Source organism: Bubalus kerabau, chromosome 3, assembly GCF_029407905.1.
Source record: "Bubalus kerabau isolate K-KA32 ecotype Philippines breed swamp buffalo chromosome 3, PCC_UOA_SB_1v2, whole genome shotgun sequence".
In the NCBI taxonomy this organism is placed as follows: domain Eukaryota; kingdom Metazoa; phylum Chordata; class Mammalia; order Artiodactyla; family Bovidae; genus Bubalus; species Bubalus kerabau.
The window spans coordinates 40,877,608-40,902,138 of NC_073626.1; the positions used below are offsets into that span (position 1 = coordinate 40,877,608).

At 46.7% G+C, this 24,531-nt stretch overlaps 1 protein-coding gene across 6 annotated transcripts in view; it reads right to left on the reverse strand.

Moving 5' to 3' along the window:
* The window catches only part of TBC1D22B (TBC1 domain family member 22B), a 76,999-nt gene that overhangs the window by 16,051 nt on the left and 36,417 nt on the right, over positions 1-24,531 (reverse strand). For all 6 annotated transcript variants that reach the window (XR_008711606.1, XM_055571543.1, XM_055571540.1 and 3 more), the window contains exons 9-12: positions 7,896-8,002; positions 7,231-7,306; positions 4,596-4,723; positions 4,182-4,277 (exon numbers count right to left, since the gene is read on the reverse strand). Coding sequence is in view for 5 of the 6 variants with exons in the window: in XM_055571543.1 (XP_055427518.1) it covers positions 4,182-4,277; positions 4,596-4,723; positions 7,231-7,306; positions 7,896-8,002 (407 nt within the window). In the remaining variant the exon portion in view is untranslated. The remainder of the gene's footprint in view (positions 1-4,181; positions 4,278-4,595; positions 4,724-7,230; positions 7,307-7,895; positions 8,003-24,531) is intronic.

Consider the following 24,531-nt stretch of genomic DNA (forward strand, 5'->3'; position numbering starts at 1 on the left):
GATCACTTCTGAGCCATCTGAGGCCTTGTTGGCACCTGCCCTGACATCTCTGTGGGGTCCCGTGCTCTCCTGGACTCCCAGAGATGCTGCTTTTCCCCAAGGGGAATTTTTAGGTTACTCTCTGACTTGCATTAAATAATGTATCTAGGAAATCACTACCTCCATAATAACGGAGGAGGGGGAGGAGGATGTAAACAGCTCCAGTGGCCCAGGAGGTCCCTGGCCAGGCCCTGAGGGAGCAGCAGGACGCACAGTCCATGCCCAGAGCCCAGCTTCTGGGTCTCCACCATTAGAGTCAACCCCGTACTTGACTCCCCCAGGTGACCTTGGCTTAGTCACTTCATCTCAGGTGTGACTAGGCACACACTGAAGTCATACTCACCATGACTCAGTTTCCCCATTTGTGAAATAGGGGTAGTTATTACAACTTTTCTTGTGGGATGGTTGCAATGAGCTAACACAGAGAAGCACTCAGGATACTGCCTGCTACATTAAAAGTGCTGTGAAGTCTCTATTATTAGATTGAACCTTATTAAACCGCCAATACTTGACTGTGTGACCTATAGACAATTTCATAAAATGCAACTGGACATTATCATCATTATTCTATTCAGCCAGCCCAGGCTGAGGGCCAGAATCGCTGAAGGCCCTTCTACCAGGAAAGGGCCTTGGCCCAGCTCTGCCGGAAGCCCCAGTTTCAAGCGGCCCACAGCCCAGAGGACCGGGCCGTTCTGCCCCTACGGCCCCTGTGCACGGACACGCCTGAGGTTCCCTTGCTCAAAGGTCTCTGCAAGGAAGCCTCTTGGAGTGTCCTCCTGTGTCCATTTTCAGTCCTCCACCCCAGGCAGCGTGACCCCAGACTACTGCTCGGCCAGGGAGAAGCGGGTGTCCTTCCCTCTGGGGGCTCACCATGGCTGGGTAGGCCAGTGGCGCCCTTTGCCCCTGCACCCTCTGAACACCTCCTCTCCAGCCCCATTTGGTCATCCAGCTTGGTCTTACCCAGGATTAGCCTATCAGGGTTTACTCAGGTAAGTTAAAAGTCACTAAAAGACTTGGGTTCCTGAAGCTATCTTCATTTCACCACTTCCCAGACTCAGAGTACACTGCAGGAACTAATAATATTAGGGTTAATAAGCTCACTGCTTTGAAGGCCACAGGCTAAGTATACTATTCTGACAGCTTCAAGTGCAGCAATTTGTATAATCCTCATTAACAGCTCTAGAAGGTAAGTACTCTCATCCCATTTTACAGGTAAGAAAACTTACAGGGCCAAGTTAGTCAGATGAAGGTTGCAGACCTAGAAAAATGGCAGAGCTAGGATTTGACCCCAGGCAGACGTCCCAGAGACTGGGCTTAACCACTGGACTATTCTGCATAGTCCCCAACTTTAGAAAGGCGTGGGGGTCGCTGGTTCCCCTGATATATGCTCCACTGGCTCCCTTTACAGCTGGCTCCCCTTCCCTGCTCTTTAAGGGTGATAAATGCCTGGTCTGCTGAAACTGCCACAAACTCATTTATTTCTGCAGCTACTTCACCTGATTCTTCTTTGGGCAGTGTGGGCCGTCTTTCTCTGCAGAGGTCATGGGCCCATATCTCGCAACACCACACGATGTTCTCCTGCCCTTACTGTGTCTCCTAAGGGACGCCACTGGCCTACCCAAGCACAGCCAGGCGCCCTTCTTCTTTCATTATTCATAGAATTATAGATCTGTGGAGTTGCGGGGAACTCTGCAGATTATTGTTTAATCACCACTCCATTTTGTCTCAAGGAAAGAGGGGAGATTCCTCTACTGAGGAGGACCAGCTGAGGTGTTAATGAGTCAACAAAAAGCCCATTGTCATTCTGTGGGTTACTGCAGAAAGGCCTCAGATCCATCAGATAATCGAATGTGCTGCCCAGCACAGAACATCTCCATGTCTAACATAGTTTTAAAGTCTCAGACTATGGTCCTATACTGTCGATGCTGTGAATTGCTACGCACCATTCCAGGAGTCACCTCCACTCCCCCTGAGCTAATCTGGGAAGTGCTTCTATCGCATGTGACAAGGCCCTCTGAGTCTGGCTCATGATAAACCAAATTAGACTGCGGGCTCCCATAGCTGCGGCACTTCAGCCACAGTACTGAAGCTGACAGCTCACCCAGCGGGTGCCCAGCCCAGCCCGTTCATCCCGGCGGCCACACATGCTTCTAGCTGGCAAAAGGCTCAGCGCTTTGCCCGCCACCCTGGCACCTACCCGCAGAGGCCCACTCCTCCCTTTCTCTCCCAAAGCCCTTCCTTGGGCAAGTCGGGTCCTGTCTTTCTACCTATTTGCGGGGCAAGTTTCTTGTGCTTTAACCACCTAACACCAATTACAGAGTGGGCTTGCCTGGGGGTCACGTGGAGAGGCTGCTGTTCCTGAGAACGCCCACGTATTAGTTAGAACTTAGAAAAATACCCAACCTTCTCTGGCTTCCCCGCCCCCTCGCATTTTTAAAAGGAATATATGCCCATTAAAACAAAAACACCCCCAAACCCCTCAGTTCAGCAACGTACAAAGCAGAAAAACAAAAGCCCACTGCCGCCACCCCGAGAGATTATGACTGTCAAGTGCCCCCTGGCCCTCCTCTCCGCAGACGGCAGAGCCCTGCAGCCTCTCCCCTCAGTCCCCACGCCCCGTCCCCCGCTCCTGGGCCCCCGTAGCAGCTGGCGGGCTTCCACCACCTCTTCGGTCTTCCTCGCATCCCTGCCTCGGGCTCCAGGACACTACACTCCCACTGATCACCCCCTCTCTCTCCTTGCCCGACCACCTCTCCTCCTTGACCTCCCATGGGGGGGGTGCGCCGGGGCTCAGGCCCGGCTCTCGTGTCTCCTCTGTTCACTCCCGCCTCCTTTGGATTTCATCCAGGGGCCCGGCTTCAAGGACCATCTAGCCAGAGGCTCCTAAACATACATGTCCAGTCCGGATTCCTGTCTCTTTCAAGCCCAGACTCACAGGATTTATCTCCCTACTCTATCTCTCCATTTGGATGTCTAACGGTGTTTAAAATTCATCATGCCCCAAAACGAACTCCTGATCTTCCTCCACAAACCGGTTCATCCTATAGCCTTCTTGCAAACTGTGGAATCACCCTGACTCATCCCTTTGGTATACTCTATATCTGATTTCTCAGAAATTCCTGTTGGCTCTGCTTACAAAGTGCATCCAAGACCTGGCCACTTGTCACATCTCCACTCCCCCATCCAGGGCCAGGCCACCCTTGTGTAGCCTCCGGGGTGGGCCCCAGCATCCGCTGGCCCTACCTCAAGTCCACACTAGTGGGGTCCCCTGAAACTGTAAGTCAGATGATGCCCCTCTTCTGCACAAGACCCTCTCCTGGATCCTCTTCCACTCGGAGTAAAAGCCAAAGTCCTGACTCTGGCTACAAGGGGCCATGACCTGAGTGCCCTGTGACTTCTCGGGCCTCTTTCTAACTCTTTCCTTGGGCCACTCTGCTCCAGGTAACACTGACCACCATCATGGTTCCACAGACAGCTCAGGCACACTGCAACCTTACTGCCTCTGCATGGCTGCTCCTGCTGCCTGGATGCTCTCCCCGCGGATCCCCAGATGTCCACGTGGCTCCCTCACCTTCTCCCAGCCTTTGCTCATGTGACCTTCTCAGTGAGCCTATCCTGACTACTTTATTTGAAACTGCAACCTGTCCCTTCCCTACCACCTAGTAATCCTTTTTTCCTTTAAAAAAAAAAAAAAAGTATCCACCTTAAAAAAAAATTTATCATCCTCTAATATTCTTTTTAATTTACACTGGTTTTGTTTACTATGTCTCTCCCCAACTAGAACTTAAGCTCTACAAGAATAGAGCTCTCTGTTCTACTTTCTATATGTCTTACTCCCTCAGTGGCGCTGAGCCCACTGCAGGCATTCAATAAATGCTTGTCAGCGAATGACAGGAAGGCCTCTTAGACCTGCCCAGGTGCTCTGCAGCCCTTCTGGTGCTAAGACCCTTTCACACTGAAGAACTCTGGGCCCCCAGAGCTTCCTGCTACCTGGGAGGGGCACCCTCTTCTGAACATCCCCTCACCTTTGCTCTTCCCAGCCAGGTACCTGCTGGGGCACCTTCTCCTTGCACAGCCCCACGAGCGGGATAACGCCCACTTTGACCCTCATCCCCAGCACAGGCTGAGCTCAGGCCTCTCACCTGAAAGTCCTCCTCATCCAGGATCTCTTTCCTCCACTTGATCAAGAAAGCTGCACACACGTAGAGATGAAAGTGGGAGAACCCTTCTGGTTCAGACTGGGAAGGGGGTAAAAAACCAGAAAGAGTTAGGTCTCCAAGCCCTGATGAGAAGCTGGCTCCAGCCCTCTCAGACCCATCCTTCTGTGCGGGGGGCAAGCAGAGCAGCACCCCCTCCATGGCTGGGTGCACTGAGGCCCTGCCCTCAAGGACAAGGCAGACACAGAGGCAGAAAGGAGGTGGGGAGGGCTTCCGAGCGGGTGCGGCAGGCAGGGAGCCGGGTGCGGCAGGCAGGGAGCCGGGTGCAGCAGGCAGGGAGCCGGGTGCCTCAGGGACAGCCTGGCGTGTGTGTTTGTTGGGGGGGAGGTCTTCCCATACCTGGTACGTGTCCCACAGGCGGATGGTGCAGCGCAGGGGAAGCTCCCGCATCAGCAGGTTGTTCATCCAACGGAAGGCAAACTGTAGGTATTCCACCTCGTACCTCCTGAAGTGATTATGTACCTGCTCTAAAACAGAAAGGGTCATTGGCCCCCTGAGCGCAACCTAGGGGATCGGACCCTGACTCACATAAACCAAAAAGGCAGTTTCTGTTTCCTTTTTTAATTTGTTTATATAGCTGTGTTGGATCTTCACTGCGTCATATGGGATCTTTCGTCGTGGCGCTTAGGCTTGGTTGCTCTGTGGCATGAGGGATCTTAGTTCCCTGACCAGGGATTGAACCCATGTCCCTTGCATTCCAAGGTGGATTCTTAACCATTGGACCACCAGGGGAGTCCCAGTTTCCATTTCTTTTCAGCTCCTCCCCCTGGGGAAGCCAAACCTGCACCTGACTGTCCGGTGTTGGATCCTACCACCTCATAGCACCGCTGCTTCGTTAGCTCAGCCCTGCACGTAGGAGAACTATTTGAACATCCCACAGTGACGTTCTGGGGGCCTTTCTTCCTTTGCAGGGCTGCTCGAGCCATCAAGCGAGGGACACATAAGGCTCACTTGGCTGCCTGACCTTGTTACGCATCACAGAAGGAGACGCGATGGAAAAGAACTGTGTGGGTCACCTTGGCCATCCTCCCACCGGTGAGGATTCCTCTTCAGCATCTCTGACAGATGGCAGCCAGCAGGGACTTAAACAGCCGGGGAAAGAGGTTCACCGACTCCACTCAAGGGCAGCCTCTCCCACTGATTAAGTGATTCACCGGAAAGTGCTTCACCACATTCAACAGACACCAGCTCCCCCCACAACTCCCACCCGTGGCGTGGGCGTGGTGTTCTGGAGCAACCCAAACACACCTGCCCCCTGTTCCATACGGCAGCCCTTCAGATACTGCTTGATAAGATATGTTTTGTTTTTTTTTAAATCACTATCCTCCTCAGTTTCCTAATCTATAAATGGGGATACTTATTCAAACCTCAGTCAGTCTGGGGGCGAATAAAATGAGAAAATAAAAATGTCTACAACAGCACCCTCATGTGGAAAATATTACAGCTTTTGAGACAGTAACTATCAATAATGGTTCTATCTAGGGAGCAGAACTTAAAGAAGGGGAAGGATTTTTACTTTTGGGGTTTTTTTGGAATTGTCTAAATTTTTGTAGTGAGTATTACTTCTATAATTCAAAGCACTAAGACATATACATTTAAAAATACACTATATCCTAACATACTATGCCTTTTTTTTATCAGATAATTTTGATGGCAGAAGAGGGGGAAAAAAGGCCGGACCAGACAGTGGCAGCAACTACAGCACGGGCCCTCGGGGAGCCAGCCCCCGTCAGACAGCTCAGCACTCGCCCCGTGCCAGGAGCCAAGTGAGGGAGGCAGGAGCGCGGGGTGTGGGCTCGGCACGGCGCTGACCGCTGGGCCAGGCAATGAGGCAGAGAGCTAAAAGCATTCCCCATGCAATGCATGGGGAAAAAGCAGCAAATAATCAAATAAACTCCAGGGACTGAAACCCTAAGTTGTAAAAGGGAGCTGGAGTGAGTGGAACAAATTAGGGAAGGTTTTCAAGGGAAGAGAATCTGCGAAAGGAGAAAGATATGCAATCTCCATATGAGGGGTGGGGGGAGGGAGGGACGAGGAATGCGCTGGTAAAGCAGTTAAATCCATGATGGAAAAACAGTTAATGGGACTTATTAGTTGTGTCGCAACTGATAGAATTAACTGGTGCTGGACATTCCACTTAACAGAAGACCTTGCTGTTAGACCTGTGTGCGATCTTCATGAAACTTAATCTCAACTTCTCTCCCCGGGCCTCAGGTTCCTCATTAGTCAACAGCAGGGCTTCCTGACTTGCCTTCAGTTCTAACACTCCAGGATCCCACGGTGGGGCCAAAGACTTACTGCAGGGCTCCTGTTCCTCAAAGACATTCTGCTTCAGGAGGCCACGACTCCTGTTCCCCACCTAGATGGGTCACAGGGAGCTATGGGATGTCCTGCTGGGCTATCAGGCACACCTGAGGACCCTGCATCGAGCCCAGAAATCCTGAGTCACATCACAGCGGGAAGGACACAGTCAGACTACAGACTTGATGCTAAAAGCAACGGAGAACACAGGTGGGTTTGGGGCAGAAGCGGGATGTGACCAGAACAGAGCTCTGGAAAGACGGAGGTGTGTGACAGATGTGTGCAAGAGAGACGAGGATGGAGGGGGCGAGTGCTTCTAGGAGGAAGCTGCAGAAACTCAAGCATGGCTGGACCAGAGCTGTGGCTAGGGCCATGAAGAACAAAAGGGTGAATTTGAGGAGAGATGCTGAAGGAGGATTGGCAGAACCTGGTGACCGGAAACAAAGGCGAGAAAAGAATGTGACCTAACAGCAGAGTTCTCGCCTCACCTTCCTGATGAGATGTGGAAGGATGTCAGCATTGCCAACAGCACCGAATGAACTGGAAGGGGTCATGGCCAGGACAGGGGCCGAGGAGACACCCCCCACCCACCCCACACCAGCATAATCACACTCTGTGTGATTCACACTTGTGTCAGAATCCCACTGCTAGAGTGTTCTTCCTCTGAACCTACCATCGATCCGACTGACAAGCTCTTCCAGCGCCTTGACCTTCTTCTGGATCCCTGGTTGCGCAAAGGTGTAGTTATCCTGCAAATGACACAGAACTCAGGCCGAGCAGGGAATGTCACACCATCGGGCCACCCCTCCCCCATGGTCACTGAAACATGTTTCAAAGCAGAAGGTGTTTCTCCAAAGCTGCTGCCAGTATTGTGGGGAACAAAGGAATCTCACAGAACAGCAGAGTGTGGGGGAAAGGCATGTGCTTTGGAGGCAAACTGCATGGCTGGGAGCACAGCAGAATGGGGGGACAGGGCCTAATGAGAAAGGCAGAGCAACATGGGGACTCCCCTAGACTCCAGGGGACATTAGACCATTGCCGGTTTTTTTTTTTTTTGCTGCACAGCACAACTTGCAGGATTTAGTTCCCCAACTAGGGATCAAACCCGTGTCCTCACGAGTGAAAACACAGAGTCCTAACCACTGCGCTGCCAGGGACGTCGTCTAGGATCACTGCCTTTTGAAAGCTGTAAAACTAACGAACGAAGTAAAGATGGATGGACCAAAAGGGGAGGAGCCATGCTGGGGCCGGAGTCGGGAGGCTGTCTGATCCAGAAGAGCAACAAGGAACCCAAAGGGAGCCCCAAGCAGGGCATCCCGAAAGGGCAGAGTCGCTCACCTGGATCCCATCCAGCAGTTTGCTCATGCACCAAAAGCTGTCGGCTTCTATGCTTCGCAGCATGTCCTGAGACAAATTGGTCACATCAAAGTTCTCCACATCCTCTTCTGTAAAACAAAAGGTGAAGAAAGTCCAGAGGTTTTCTCTAAAAAAATGGATAGAGAAAGACAGAGTCTAGTATCTTCAATGGGGTCCTTAAGGCCCAGAGGGAGCCAGGCTCATGTGAGGCCAAGGAGCAGGGGCCTGCCCGCCACCGTCCCCTTGCCAGGTAGGCAGGCGTGTCCCAGGAAGGCGCTCGAGAATCTCATGACAACACTGCACAGGCCATTCCTCACACCGGGTGAGCTGGGTCCAACACATCTTTCTCTTCCACTGCATTTTTCATTTAGTTTGAGGAAAAAAAACAAAAAAACTTCAGGCTTCATGTTCAATGAGCTATATCCAGCCCCCTGGAGACAGTCTGGAAAAATTCTTTCATTTCAGAAATTCAGTAAACTAACACACTCACTCTTACAGGCAGTGAGAACAGCTGGGATCAGGGAGCCCCCACAGGTCCTTTTAAAGACAGAATCCCCCTGTTCTGACCAGGCAGACCCAGGGCCTCACGCCTCAGAAGTGAGGATGAGTTGTGTGAAGGAAGATGGCCCAAACCCATGAAAGCTTCCAGGATTTCATCTCAACCAAGCTGGCAGTTATCAAGCTGGGTTCTGCAAAAACCTCCATCCTATAGGATATTCAAGTAAAAAAGGTTCCATGGACAAACACAGCAGAGAAACGCTGAATTATATATCCTCATCTTGGAGATTCATAAAAGGAGTCGAGAAGTTATTAGGAATTCTGCATTAAGAAAATCTCCTTCATCTGGCTTACTCAGCACTTCCCCAGTTGCTTTAGCCTTGGCACCTCTTTTAAAGAGGCCTGCCTATGAGCGAGTCTTGGAAACCCCACACTAAGTGACAAGAGTGAGAGGTTGTCCAACTGGTCTGAGGTGCAAGAAGGAAGAACACAGGAGTCTTCTAGAAGAAGGAATGTATGATGTTTCCTTCCTGCGGGAGACAAGGTGGACAAGACAGGCCACCTCAAGCCACAGGCCCCTTGCATGCCCATGAGAGGCCACACACAGAGATGTTCGGGCCCTTGCGCTCTGTGTCAAAGGCAGCTTCTCTCCTTGGAGCCCTGTTTGAAAACAGCATGTTCACTGCAGACCCTGGTGCCGCAGAGACACAGGTATATGACAGAATGTATTCAGAATCCAGACCTTTCCTTTATGAGAATTATCACTCTTTCGAGACTTACAACTGGACCTTCTCAGGATGTTGTGGAACAACTCTCCGATTCTCATCCTATATAACAGTGTTTTTCTAATGGACCTCAAGGGCTGTAAAAACCCTTTTGGGGAGGGCGGGGTGCTTTGTCAGAAGAGCTATGAACTGGCAACAGTGTAAAAACCCCACAGTTAATACAAGTAAAGCGTCGACAACAGACCCTGGCACACGGTAGGCATGATACAGTTAATTTTAGGTGAGGTTTATTAGGAATTTGTAATGACATGGGGAAGCATGTCACAGCGTTGAGGGAGAGGAGTAAAGTACAAAGTTATTTATGGTTTACTATCAACTACTGTACATACAATATTTATGTGTTTGTATAAGCACAGAGGAAAAACAAAATATATCACAAGGGTTTACAGTGCTTATTCCCAAGGTAGTAGGGATAAAGAATTTTTATTTTCTTTAAGCCTTACTATTCAAAATTTCTACAGTAAGTATAACTTTTAGTCAAGAAAAAATGCACATGATTCTAGCAAAAAGGAGCTACCATGGACTACACCTGCCTTTTACTACCAGAAAGAGAACAAGATTTTGTAAAACACTAAGCCTGCAGAAATGAAGACTTCAGATAATATATAAAGGTCTACTTGAGAAACCACACAAAAAAATCCTTCCACGAAATACCATCTTTCTTTTTTTTCTAACTTAACCATTTATGTAGTGGGTGTTTTGCCAGAGTGGGGGGTGGCCAGATGTATACTATTAATTTAATCAAGTGATACTGGGCTCCAAGACCCAGCTCAGAATCTTCCTTTTTCTTTTTGCTTCATCTTACATTTCTAAGATCCTTCTGTGTTGCTGTTCAGACCTCCAGTTCACTGACCCACACAGGCCATCACCTCTTTACCTATCTGTTCCCCACCAAGGATGGATACCCAGGGGCCCCCAACACCCACTACCACAAATAATGGCTGGAGGAACCACACGAGAACTGCTGTGGGCCAAAGGACCTAATCACGGGTACCAGCAGACCACTCTCCAGGAGCAGACTCCCAGCAGTGCGCTAGGGAACCACGTGGACTCTCCCCTTTAGTGAGTGTGGCGGATCACACTAACCAGCCTGGGCAGTAGCTTCCCTTCCTCTGAAAGAAAAAAAAAAATGAAGCCCATAAGGAAGGCTCGAGATAAAAGCTCTCCCACTATTTGTACGTGTTTCACAAATGAAGATCCTGAGCTCCACAATAATCTGAAGGGTCTTGTCCTACCTGAGCATTTCGGAACACTGCAGCAGAAATGTCACTGGGAATGGGAACCACATACACCAGAGTAACTGGGAGAGAGCGCCAGGCTCCCTGAGTACGATGGGGAGCAGGCTGCCACATGAGCCCTGGTGACCTGTGGCCTTTTTGTCAGACAGAACAGTCAGCGGTCAGGAGCACAGCCTCTGAAGCCGGATTGTGAGGCTAAAATCCTGGCCCTGTTACAAGCTCTGTGACTCTGGGCAAATGACTTTACTTCCTGAGCCTCAACGCCTCCTCTCTGAAGGAGGTAACATCCTACCACCAGTGGGGCACACTGTAAGGATTAAACAAGTCAATACATGAAAAGTACGAACAGTGCCTGGGATAAAATAAGCATTACACAAATGTTAAGTATTACTGTTATTAAAGCCTCTGTTATTTTAGATCTCTACTATTTGCAGCCAAACCTAACCTAATTCCAAACGTACCTTAAAAATAAAAGACAAATTTCAAAGCTTTCCATTTCTACCTCTGGCTCTTAAGGAAGAAAATCGAACAACATGAGGTTCAAGTTGATAAGAACCTGCTCTCAGTAACTGTGCCAGTTCCCAACCTTAGCTGTCCTCGGGAGAAGGGGGGTCAACAGAGGACGCTGAACCCTCTCTTGGGGCCTCGCGAATTGGGAGCTGTCCTTTGCCCACGTTCTGCCCTCATGCCCCGCCTGCCTGTTAGCTCTTGGCTTTCACAGACAGTAGGGGAGCTCACCAGCACTTCAGAGAGTGGGAGGAGGGTTTAGTTCTAGTGCTCTGCCTGCTGGGATGATAAAATTCACACATTCAGTCAAAAACTGTGAGCTAAGTGCACCAGCAAAAAGCAGCAGAGAAAGGGAGGCCCACATGCTCTCGGGAAGGGCTTCATTCAGCATCAACAGTCTGTTCAGAAGGATCATTAAACATCCCACTTGAGAAAATTCAACATATAATTGAAGCTGGAATGGGAAGCCATGCCAGCAATGCCGTCTCAGATGAGGGCAGCATCTCTGGTTGTCATTATGGAGCATTCAGCAGCCAGGACTCGGACTGGAGGGAATGATATTTTTAAGGGATATTTTATGGCTGTTTTAAGAGGCAAAGCATCCAAAAAGAGGAAACCCAACAGCTCTTTATAAAAATCGAATTGCCCACTCTAGGCTTGACAAGAACATGCTGTCAAGCCTAGCGTTATTACCCGATAAATGTACCCGAGTGGTGGCCCCAGTCAAGTGTTCATTTTTCTCAGAACTCCAGATCTCGGGCCTAAAACTAGCCTCTCCTGTGCCTCAAACACTCCCCAACAGCTTCGGGAAGAACTGGTTTTACTAAAACTGGAAAGAGTAACTTGTCTACTCAGTGCTCGAGGCATTTCCCAGAAAGCATCTGTGATCGCAGGGCAACTGCTAGATTTTGTGATCTGTTGGGTAGGAATCAACCAGCCCAACCCGCAGACACAAGAAGATTCAAGGCATCAGACTACAGACAGCCTTTCTATTTTCCAAAGCCTCTGGCTTACCTGATTCCTGTCTGTTTTTTTTAACTGGACTCATGAGAAGAGCTTACATAATATTTTCTGACCACAAAAGTAAACTGCTTGAGAAAAGGAAAAAAATAAATCTTTTCAGCCATACATCTAAAGAACCTCATAAAACAGGAATTAAATCTTTCATCCAGAAAAACACAGTTTTAAGAAGAGTTCCAAGGAATTCATCCGATCACCTGAATGTAATAATTTTAAAGGGGTTCAGTGCTATAGAAACTTGTTGGGTATTACTCATCTGGCATTTTCCAGGCAAGTATCTGTGACAAGGCCACCAGAGCCAAGTATGGACAAGGCGGAGGGACCCCTTGGTTAAACCCAGCAAAGTCAAACCACTTGACAAAGAAAGGACAGTGAGGAGAGGGAAGAGGTTTCTACAGAGCAGAAACCCACAGGAGCGGGTGGGTCTGTTTCAGGAGAACCCTGTTCCAGACTGTGAGAGGAGAAACGCTATTTCCAAGACAGAGAAGCAGCTGACGACAGAGCCCTCCCCAACACAGTGCCGGTCAATCAACGCAGAACCATCTCTGGCCATCCACTGCTCAGCATGGGGCACCTGGCTAAAACGAACTTTAAAAACCAACACACCACCAAACCGACTCTACTTTTCTGAGGTTCTTGTATTACTTCTACTTTTATTTAATGAACACTAATGGCTGCTGCTTATTTAACTTATATGCAGAGTACATTATGAGAAACGCTGGGCTGGAAGAAGCACAAGCTGGAATCAAGATTGCCGGGAGAAATATCAATAACCTCAGATATGCAGATGACTCCACCCTTATGGCAGAAAGTGAAGAGAAGAGGAGAGTGAAAAAGTTGGCTTAAAGCTCAACATTCAGAAAATGAAGATCATGGCATCTGGTCCCATCACTTCATGGGAAACAGATGGGGAAACAGTGGAAACACTGTCAGACTTTATTTTTTGGGGCTCCAAAATCACTGCAGATGGTGACTGTAGCCATGAAATTAAAAGACGCTTATTCCTTGGAAGGAAAGTTATGACCAACCTAGACAGCATATTCAAAAGCAGAGACATTACTTTGCCAACAAAGGTCCGTCTAGTCAAGGCTATGGTTTTTCCAGTAGTCATGTATGGATGTGAGAGTTGGACTGTGAAGAAAGCTGAGTGCCGAAGAATTGATGCTTTTGAACTGTGGTGTTGGAGAAGACTCTTGAGAATCCCTTGGACTGCAAGGAGATCCAACCAGTCCATTCTAAAGGAGATCAGCCCTGGGTGTTCTTTGGAAGGAATGATGCTAAAGCTGAAACTCCAGTACTTTGGCCACCTCATGTGAAGAGCTGACTCTGGAAAAGACTCTGATGCTGGGAGGGATTAGGGGCAGGAGGAAAAGGGGACGACAGAGGATGAGATGGCTGGATGGCATCACCGACTCGATGGACGTGAGTTTGAGTGAACTCCGGGAGATGGTGATGGACAGGAGGCCTGGCGTGCTGTGATTCATAGGGTCGCAAAGAGTCGGATACGACTAAGCGACTAAACTGAACTGAACTGAATTGAATTGAATGGCTGCTGGTTAAATCAGCCTCTTGGTGCCTGGATTACAGGAACCCAAACTGTATGAGTATTTGTGTTAGAGGGGCAAGGGAGGGGGCAGGTCCAGCACACACTTCGCCTTCATCTTCTAGGACCTGCCCAAAGACCACCCACAGAGCCAGCAGCACGTCCCCGACACTCTTGTATGCCAACAGGCCCTGGGAAGTCCAGGGCTTGGACTGGTGGTGAGCTGCCCACAGGTTCCTCATCTAGGCTCAAACATCTTGACTATGTTGGCTACCTCAATTTCTCCTGTCACAGTGTCTCATTTATGCTTCGGTCAGATAAGAGAGACAGCAAGTGCACATGTCACTGGCTCACCGCCAGGGAGATGGCAAGCCACAGCTTGCCCTTGGAGAGCTTACCTCTACATGGGAGGAAATCCAGCCCTGGACATCCCACCAAACGCTCACACTGCTCTCAACTGCCCACTGAAAGTAACCCTGCTCAGCACTCTGACTAGGCGTCTCCACATATGTCTGTTGCTGGAAAGAGCCTCAAATATTCCTCAAATTTCCTAGCATGTACGAGGCTCCTTTTCTATGAAGACGGGGCCAGGAGGCACCTTGAGGAAAGGGGTAAAGTGCCAGACAGGGTGAGGGCTAAAAATTCAGCATTAGCCCCACTCCCCAGTTTCCTCCAAACCCAGAGCAGGAGAATGAAAGGTGGAATATTCTTATTCTAATGACTCAATTTATATAAAGTTTAGAGACAGGCAAACTAACTGAGGTGTCAGAAGTCAGTAAAACATCCATAGTTACCCTTGTGTGGGTGAGAAGGACTATATGCTTTTATTTTCTGTGAATAAACATCTAGAAGTGATAGGCAGGGATTTCTGTCCACTTTGTTTATGGTCGTATCCCCTGTGACTAGAGCAGTGCCTGGTACGGTGTAAGAATCAGAAAGTAACTGCTGAATAAGTGATGGTGCTCCATCTCTATCCCTTCCGAAAAAGAGACAAGGAAGAACTTTTGGCTAAATCAACACAGTATCAAAATGCTGTGATTCACTGCCCTCCAGTGGCCAAGGCCAGCAAAGCTGTACTATTTCCTGAATATTTTCATTCTCTCATTCAATCAGTGCTAAAGCATCTGCCTGCCAATGCAGGAGACACTAGAGATGCGGGTTTGATCCCCGGGTTGGGAAGATCCCCTGGAGTAGGCAATAGCAACTCGCTCCAGTATTCCTCCCTGGAAATTCCATGGACAGAGAAGCCTGGCAGGTTGTAGTCCATTGGGCTGCAGAGAGTCAGCACTCACTCTTCATCTAGACACATGTGGAATTTATGGACACCAAAATGAAAGCACTGGGAATGTTAAGATGTTTCAAATAGTCTCTGGCCTCAAAGAATCATAAAACCAGTGGCAGATGGCAGGACGGAAACATACAGTAGTTGGTCCGTCAAAGGGGAAATGCATAGTTATGGAAAGAGTGCCACTGGGTGGTGGTGGGAGGAGGGAGGGAGGAGGTCTCAGGGCAGGCTTCCAGGAGGAAGGGGAGCCGTAAGGAATGCACATGGATTAGCCCAGGGATAAAGAAGTGGTACAGGACCAGGCTTTAGGTTAAAGACTTCAGTTTTGGATTTCTGCCTTTAAGAGGTGAGGCAGAAGCAGAGGACACAGGGCCTTGCACAACAAGCTACAGAATGTGGACTTTTTTTGTCTGTGCTGTGTGGCTTGTGGGGATCTTGGTTCCCTGACCAGGGACTGAACCCAGGCCATGGCAGTTAAAGCCTAGAGTCCTAACCACTAGGCAACCAGGGAACTCCCGGGAATCTGGACATTTTAAACTGTAGGTGATGAGATGCTAGTGAAGGGATTTAAGCAGGGGGGCTGAACAGGCAGGTCTGTGTTTAAATGGTGTGAAAGATGGTTTTGAAGGGGATAAAAACCAGAGATGGGAAAACATACTTGGCCATTTCAGCAATCCAGGCCTGAGCTAGAGTAGTCATAGGAGGAATGGAGAGAGAAAGTGATTCAAGAAATAGTTAGAACACGAAACCATTAGAGCTTGTAACTGATCAGATATGAAAGAATGAGAAAAAAGAATTATTAATACAAACAAGTCTTAGCATTTCTGGGCTTCCCAGGCAGTGCTAGCAGTGAAGAACCTGTCTGCCAATTCAGGAGACATGAGAAATGCGTGTTTGGTCCCTGGGTGTGGAAGATCCCCTGGAGTAGGAAATGGCAACCCACTCCAGTATTCTTGCCTGGAAAATTCCAAGGATTGAGTTTGGCAGGCTACAGTCCATGGGGTTGCAGAGTCGGACACGACTGACTATGTACGCACACACGTAGCATTTCTGACTTAAGAGACAGGAAACGTTGGTGACTGAGAGAAAAGGGTGGCTGGGCACAGGGAGAAGAGGAATTAGTCAAACACTGAGTGTGAGGAGCCAAAGGATAGCAAAGATGTTGTTGTCCATAAATAGCTACTACCACTTCCTCCTCAATGAAATAACCCTTAAGGGTACTGGTCACCTGGGATACAGACTGTGTTTTCCAGGCTCACTTGCCAATGGGAAACGCCGCTAAGTCTAAATTCAGATGAGAGATTCAAAACCAAGTGTTATGTACTTGGGAAGTGTCTTCCAATGGAAAGAGTATGTCTTTCTTCTGTTCCCTCTCCATATTGGCTTGCATATAGATGTGATGGCTAGAGAACAAGCAGCTATCTTGGATCATGAGTAGGAAAACACACGCTGAGAATGGCAGGACAACAGAGAGAGGCTGAATCCCTGATCTCATGGAGCCTTGGACTGCTTACCTCCTGACTTTTAATGCGGGAGAAATAAACTTTTCTCTCTTGCTTACAGTACTGGTACCTGTACTAAAGTATAATAAAGTAGCCAAGCTAATCCTAATCGGTCATTTATGACATGTCATTGTTGTTCAGTCACTAAGTCATGTCTCTTTGTGACCACATGAACTATATGGCACACCAGGCTTCCTTATTTCCCAGAGTTTGCTCAAACTCATGTCCATTGAGTGAGTGATGCCATCCAACTTTCTCATCTTCTGCCGCCCCCTTCTCTGGCCCTCAACCTTTCCCAGCCTCAGGGTCTTTTCCAATGAGATGGCTCTTCGCATCAGGTGGCCAAAGTACTGGAGCTTCAGCTTCAGCATCAGTCCTTCCAATGCTTATTCAGGACTGATTTCCTCTAGGATGGACTGGTTGGATCTCATTGCCATCCAAGGGACTCTCACGAGTCTCCTCCAACACCACACTTCGGCATTCTTTATGGTCCAATACTTAACATCAGTACATAACTCCTAGAAAAACCATAGCTTTGATTAACCATAGCTTTGAGCTCTGTGGACAAAGTGATGTCTCTACTTTTTAATACGCTGTCCAGGTTTGTCATGGCTTTTCTTCCAAGGAGCAAGGATCTTTCAATTTTGTGGCTGCAGTCACCATCCACAGTGATTTTGGACCCCAAGAAAATAAAATCTGTTACTTTTTCCACTTTATCTCCATCTATTTGTCATGAAGTGATGGGACTGGATGCCATGATCTTAGTTTTTTGAATGCTGAATTTTAAACCAGTTTTTTTCACTCTCCTGTTCCACCCTCATCAAGAAGCTCTTTAGTTCTCCTCTTTGCTTTCTGCCATTAGGGTGGTATTATCTGCACATATGAGGTTATTGATATTTCTCCCAGTAATCCTGATTCCAGCTGTGAGTCTTCTAGCCCAGCATTTTGCATGATATGTTCTACATAGAAGTTAAATAAGCAGAGTGATAATATACAGCTTAGTTGTACCCCTTTCTCAATTTTGAACCAGTCCGCTGATCCACGTCTGGTTCTAACTGCTGCTTCTTGACCTGAATACAAGTTTCTCAGGAGACAGGTAAGGTGGTCTGGTATTTCCATCTCTTTAAGAATTTTCCACAGTTTGTTGTGATCCACATAGTCAAAGGGTTTAGTATAGTCAATGAAGCAGATGTTTATTTGGAATCCCCTTGTTTTTTCTATGTTCCAATAGATGCTGGCAATGTGATCTCTGGTTCCTCTGCGTTTTCTAAATCCAGCTTGTACATCTGGAAGTCCTCGGTTCACGTACTGTTGAAGACTAGCTTGAAGGGTTTTGAGCATTACCTGTGACATATCTGAGCATAAATGTCATGCAGGGAACATGAGTCAGAAATTTTAAGACTTCCCTTCTGGGACTTCAATTGCTACTGTGCTTCTTAGTAAAACCTGAAATGAAAATCCTGCTGTACTATTTCATGCAGAGGAGAAGGGGGAGAGTTATTCGTTAGTGCTTCATTTTGCAATGAAAGAAATCACCAGGCATTGCTCTTCTTTTGAAAATAGGACATGTCATGGGTCCCTCTCTTCCAGACAACTCCTCATTCACAACACAGTTGCTGTTATGCAGCTTATTTTGGTGATGACTATATTATCAACTACATTATATTCTAAATTAGATCAATGGTGCCATCTAAGTCCGAAAGGATCTGAGAGAGTCCGGAGGTGTTTCACTGTCTCAGGGGTCACAGTCCGGAGACTGTGTTTCCCCAGGGCTGAATCCAGCACTGTCACGGCTGGACCCAGACATGCTGGCTTATCCGCAGAGGACCCACTTCAATGTGAGCTGCGGGTTTCAGCTCCCCATTTTCAGCTATTTTACAACAAACATGATACGAAGCATGAAGCAAACTCAGGTGCTACTTTATAAAAGTAATGGAGAATAGGGACTTCCCTTGTGGTCCAGTGGTTAAAAATTTGCCTTTCAACGCAGGGGATGAGGATGATCCCTGGTCAGGGAACTAAGAGTCCATGTGTCGTGGGCAACTAACCCCCATGCACCTCAACTATGGAGCCTGTGTGCTCTAGAGCCCGATGCAGCAAAAAATAAATAAATACATATTTTAAAAAATGTTTTTTAAAAGTAATAGAGAACAGATAGCAGAGGAGATAGGAGAGAGGCCAAACAAGATCCTGTGGGTCCCACAGCTCTACTAGGGGACATCCTCCGTGCTACAGCTCAGGGAGATGAGGCGGTGGGTGAGGCTGCCTGGGGACACCTGCCTGGGATGACAAGGCCACCGGCCTGGCCTGTTCCCTGGGTGAAGGATCCCAGAGGCCTCCTGTAGCAGGGACAGTCATAACAAAACTCCTTTCACAGCAGCTGCCTTCCTAGGATACAGCACTATTAGACAAAGGGAGGAAAGCAGCATTGTTACTCAGACAAGAGAACTGTTCTTGGAGGCCACAAACAATGTTGAGTCTGTGTTCAGGAAAGGCCTTGAGGCTGGAGAGAAGTCTGTATATGCCTTGTTTCTTTGAAGCTTAATTTATATCCAGCAACTGATGAACCGATAAATAAAATGTGGTATGTTCATACAATAGAATACTTATTTGACCATAAAAAGGAGCGAAGCACTGACACAGGCTACAACCTGGATGAATCTCAAGAGCAAGCTAAATGAGAGAAACTAGATATAAAAGACCACATATCACAGGATTCCATTTTTATGAAATGTCCAGAAAAGGCAAATCCATAGAGACAGAAAGTAAGAGCAGGTAGGAATAGAGGGGGTGGGGGGGCTTGGTACTGATGGATATAGGGAACAGAGTTTCTTTTGGGGTTGATGAAAATGTTCTAAAATTGACTGTGGTGATGGTTATAAACTCTATAAATATATTAAAAATTACTGAATTGTACATGTTAAATGGGTGAATTATATATGAATGACATCTCAGTAAGCTGCTATCAAAGAAACCCCACAAAACTAATTTGTAAAATTACTGCACCTCCAATAAAAATTCTTCTTACTTCCCGAAGTAGGTAGGTTCCCTATTTCCGGAACTTGGCAAGTTTATCCGGAAGAAGAGTCAAGACAATTTTTTAAAAAGGATGATGAAAGAGACCAGCCCTGAAATAATAATAAAACACCCTCTAAAGCTCAAATATCCAAGTTGTGTGGTACATGCATAGTACGTGTGTGTCTCTGTGTGTGTGTGTGCACGTGCGCACGCGCTTATTCATGTCTGACTCTTTGTGACCCCATGGACTGCAGCCCGTCAGCTGTCCATGGAATTTTTCAGGCAAGAATATCGGAGTGGGTTGCAATTTCCTACTCCAGGGGGTCTTCCTTACTCAGGGATTGAACCTGAATCTCTTGAGTCTCCTGCTTTGGCAGGCAGATTCTTTACCACTGAGCCACCTGGGAAGATGCATAGAAATGGAGATAAATGGAATAGAAATAAGCAAAACCATGTAAATAAAGGAATTTATACTATATTATGAACAGAGATTTCACACCAGTGAAGAAAGTATGTACTACATATAAACAGTGATAAATAATGAAGTATCCAGTTGGAATAATAACTTTAAATATCAACCCCACTGTAAAAGAAAATAAATTTTACAAATAGAATTTAAAAATCTAAATGTAAAATCAGAGCCACAAGAGTACTAAAAGAAAACATGGAAGAGTATCTTTATAACATTGAGGTGGGGAAGGTAAAACTTCCTAAGCAATATACCAAATCTAGAAACCACAGAGGAGGAGGTATTTCCTTTGTGTCCTGCTTTGCAATGACTTACTTCTTTGTGAGCCCCTCAAGTCCCCACTAGATGGGATGCTCCACAAGGGGGAGCACACCTGTTATCTTATTCACTCTATCCTCTGGCATAGAGTAGGAGCTCAATAAACACCTGTTGAATGGACAGATTTGACTACATAAAAATTAGGAAGAGCTATATAAGGAGACATAATAAAAGTTGAAAAGATAGATGATGGTCTGGGAGAGAAAAAAATACTAGGTTGAACCATAAAGAATTCCCATGGAGTGGGTGTGTCAAAAAAGGTTGAATACTAGCAACACACAGCAGATGAAAAATGAGTATATCTAATCCACATACAGCTCTTAAAAAACGAGACCAACAGAAAAACAGAAGAAAAAAAAAGTGTAAATATCTGAACAAGCAGATGACAAAAGAAACAAATGCTAATACACAAAATAAAAGATAAACCACCTCGCTGACGAGTAAGTGGCAATAAAACTGAAACACAAACCGCGGTTTGTCTGCCAGACTGGTGAAACACAATTAGACTTGCTAACAAGGATATGAAGAAAAGCATACCTAAGCATCAGTGGCTGGAGCACAAGCTGCCATAAGCCTCTCTGCAGTGTAAGGCAGTGGTATCTATTTGGCCTGCTTTTAGGACTAGCAGTTTCACTTCTATGGATGCTCTTTCAGAAAATCATGTATTTCAAGACAAAGAATAAGAAAATATGCATAAGGATATTCATTAAAATGTTATCTATAATGGCTAAAAATTATAGATCATTTAAATGCCCTACTATAAAAGAACTGTTCACTACACTATAGTAAAGCTAAATGAAAATAGATGGAATTGCTGAAAATGACGACGCAGACCTGTATGTCTGAACCTGGAAAGCTGGCCAGATACTTGTGAGTGAAAGTAAGAAAGATTGAGAAGAGTATGGATAGTCCGATTCTATTTTTCTGGGCAAAACAAAGAAAAATAACATATGCAGGTCTGTTCTCACACAGGAAAAGGGTTGGAAAAATACACATCAAAGGGTGTTATCTCTTGTGGTGGAGGGTAGGGGTGAGGTAATAACACTTCTTTATTGTTTTGATCTTGTTTTTTAAACAAGCAAGTACTTCTACTGTAATTTTTTGCTTATTTTGGTTTTTTGTTTGAGGCAAGGAGTAACAAGAAATGTGCCATATGCTTTGCAGCAGAGAATGGAGAAGATACATCTAAACTACGATACCACCAAGTCATATAAAGAGCACAAGTGAAAGTGAAAGTCGCTCAGTCGTGTCTGACTCTGCGACCCCATGGACTATAGAGCCCATGGGATTCTCCAGGCCAGAATACTTGAGTGGGTCACCTTTCCCTTCTCCAGGAGATCTTCACAACCCAGGGATGGAACCCACGTCTCCAGGAATGCAGGTGGATTCTTTACTGCTGAGCCTCAAGGGAAGCCCAAAGAGCACAAGCATTCAGGTCAAAAGATGGAGGTTTGAGTTCGGGAAGCTCATTAAATCTCTGAGTCTTCGATTTCTCACTTGTAAAATGGGTTCATATATCTACTTTAAAGAGATACTGGGGGTTACTAAAGGAAATCAGGTCAAAGTACTTTGCAAATGGTCAAGTGTTTTAAAAATTATGGTAATATTACTGGTTGGCATGGCAAAGTCCCAGTCTGAAAACTGGGAAAATAAGAAAGATGGATGGGAATTGATAGATTGAGACTTAAGAGACATATCAACAAACCAGTAGAATGTGTGGACCTGATCTGAACCTTGATTCAAACAAAATGTTAAATACATTTATGGGAATCAAGAAAATTTGAATACTGCTGTATATCCGACGATATTAAGGAACTATTATAACTTCTTAGATATAATAATTACATTGTGGCTGTGAGTTTCTTTAATCATGATCTTCAAGTGACACATATGGAAATATTTATGGATGAAATTATACATTGCTTTACATTGACGTCTGCTTACTCACAAAGATAAGCGAGTGAAGAATTGACAGAGGTGTGAAGTTGGGTGGCAAGTGTATGAGGATTTATGGTATTATTTTTTTCTACTTTTACATATGTTTAGAAAGGTAACATAATTAAAACTTTCGTAAAACATGAATGGGCCTAGCTAGGAAATGCTTTCCTAGCTCTGGGAGGAGGTACTAAAGACCCATCTGAAGGCTGCTGCAGAGGTGAGGCTGACTGCAGCCTTACTCAGAAAGGCCTCCTTGCTGAGGAGGGGCAGAGAAGCCCACACTGTGCTGTGTAAATGCTGTGGGCGAGCAATAGTCAGCAGGTGGGGCTGACAAAGCAAACACCCAGATCAGAATGCAGTCATATCGATCAGAGAAAGGCGCAGTGCACGGTGGGGCTGACGGCGTTAGGGTAGTAATGGGATGGGTGCCTATAGAAGGTGGAGGAGAATCGGGGACGAAAAGAACAAATGACAGCTCACAAGACAATTAACAGCCAACTAGAACCGCAGCTGCTGAGGATTTCCTAAACTGGCATAATACCTGGCTGCATGCCAGCACTTAGACCTCAAATGCAGATTAATGAATGGATTAATAATATCTTCCTGAGCTCAACCTTGGGCTCCCCTGCTGGTTCAGTGGTAAAGACTCCACCCGCCAATGCAGGAGACCTGGGTTCAATTGCTGGGTCGGGAAGATCCCCTGGAGAAGGAAATGGCAACCCACTCCAGTAGAAAATCCCATGGACAGAAGAGACTGGTGAGGTACAATCCATGGGGTCACAAAGGAGTCCGGACATGACTTGGCAACTAAACAATGACGACAAGGCTCATCCTTTAATACCATTTCAGAAAAGAACTCCTGCAAGAATCAAATCCCAAAGCATCAGCTGCACTGCTCTTTATAATTAAGTTAAACACACAGAATGAAGGCACTTGCAAAAACTGATCAATTGATAAGAGGGGAAAATAAAAGTTCTCCAGCAAAAGCTTTATTTATATGCTTTTGCTTAGGGTCACTTAACAGTGTGGACAAGAGTGTGACTTTCCACCCTTACTCCCAGTTCTGCCCTGGTTGCTGTCACTTAAGGGAAACAAGGAATGACATCATTTGGTTGCCTTCCTTTTCGAGTCATTAAAAAAAAAAAAAAAAAGCTGCCTCATGAAAGACCAAAACACCATCCCTTTGGTCCCACCGGAAAACCTGCCAGGGAAGGATCAAGTGAGACATCTCTCATGCCCCCCACTCCAAGGGGCTCCACGCCAGCCCCCTTCTCATGACTGACCTACCCTCTGCGATGGCATCATCTCATTACCTACCACCCCCAGGGCCTGAAGAGAAGGGTTCTAGTCCCAGCCCTGCCACTAATGAGGCAAGAAAAGGGGCAGAGGAGACAGATAGTTTCCTAACATCCTTTCCCACGTTCTGATTCCCACATGAACTTCTCTTTGACCGACTAAGAGAACAAAAACATCAGGCCATATGACAGATGGGTTTTCCTGTGACTCTCGAAGCACAAGTGTTAGGGAAGTTAAACAGTCCTGTTTGGCTTCAGAGACAAAGCAGAGCAGGCCTCTGACCTTGTGTCTATCCTGCCTGGACACAGCCCTGACTGCTTGCTGTGAGTGCAAGCCTGGCAGCACCAGAGATAAGATAGGGGCTGAATCTTGAGACTGTTGAGCCCATGGAAGGGGTCTGGCCAACCAAGCCCCAGGTTTAATGACATTCCAAGTTTTACATGACAAAACAAACAGCATTAAAATAAAATAAGAGCTGCAATTTGTTCACAGATTGATGATATCAGTTTGCATCCTGGGATTATAAGCGGAACCCAGAACTGCAATTTTTGAAGTCTCACCATGGAGGGGATATGCTGCCTGGACCTTTGCCCAACTGGGACTGCAGATGTGCTGTGACACAGGACTTCCAGGGCTGTTTGAGTTTATGGATGTTGGTCAAAACCCAATTTGATGATGTATCCTCTGCTGTTTCTATTTCTCTTTTCTTTTAATGTTAGAATATTGAAAGTAAGTGACATAATTCTCTAATAAATATTGAAAGTGAAAGGCACTCAGTCATGTCCGACTCTTTGCAACCTCATGGACTATACAGTTCATGGAATTCTCCAGGCCAGAATACTGGAGTGGGTAACCGTTCCCTTCTCTAGGGGATCTTCCCAACCCAGGGATTGAACCCAGGCCTCCCTCATTGCAGGCGGATTCTTGACCAGCTGAAACACCAGGGAAGCCCAAGAATACTGGTGTAGGTAGCCTAACCCTTCTCCAGGGGATCTTCCCAACCCAGGAATCAAACCAGGGTCTCCTGCATTGCAGGCGGATTCTTTACCAGCTGAGCTACCAGGGAAGCCTAATAAATACTGATATTGTTTATTTGAATATAACGAGTGGCTTCTTTTGTTAACAAATCCTTTGAACCTGAGACAAAATTGAAAACTTTCTTCAAAACAACAAGAGATTAAGGGAACCAACAGGAGAAGCA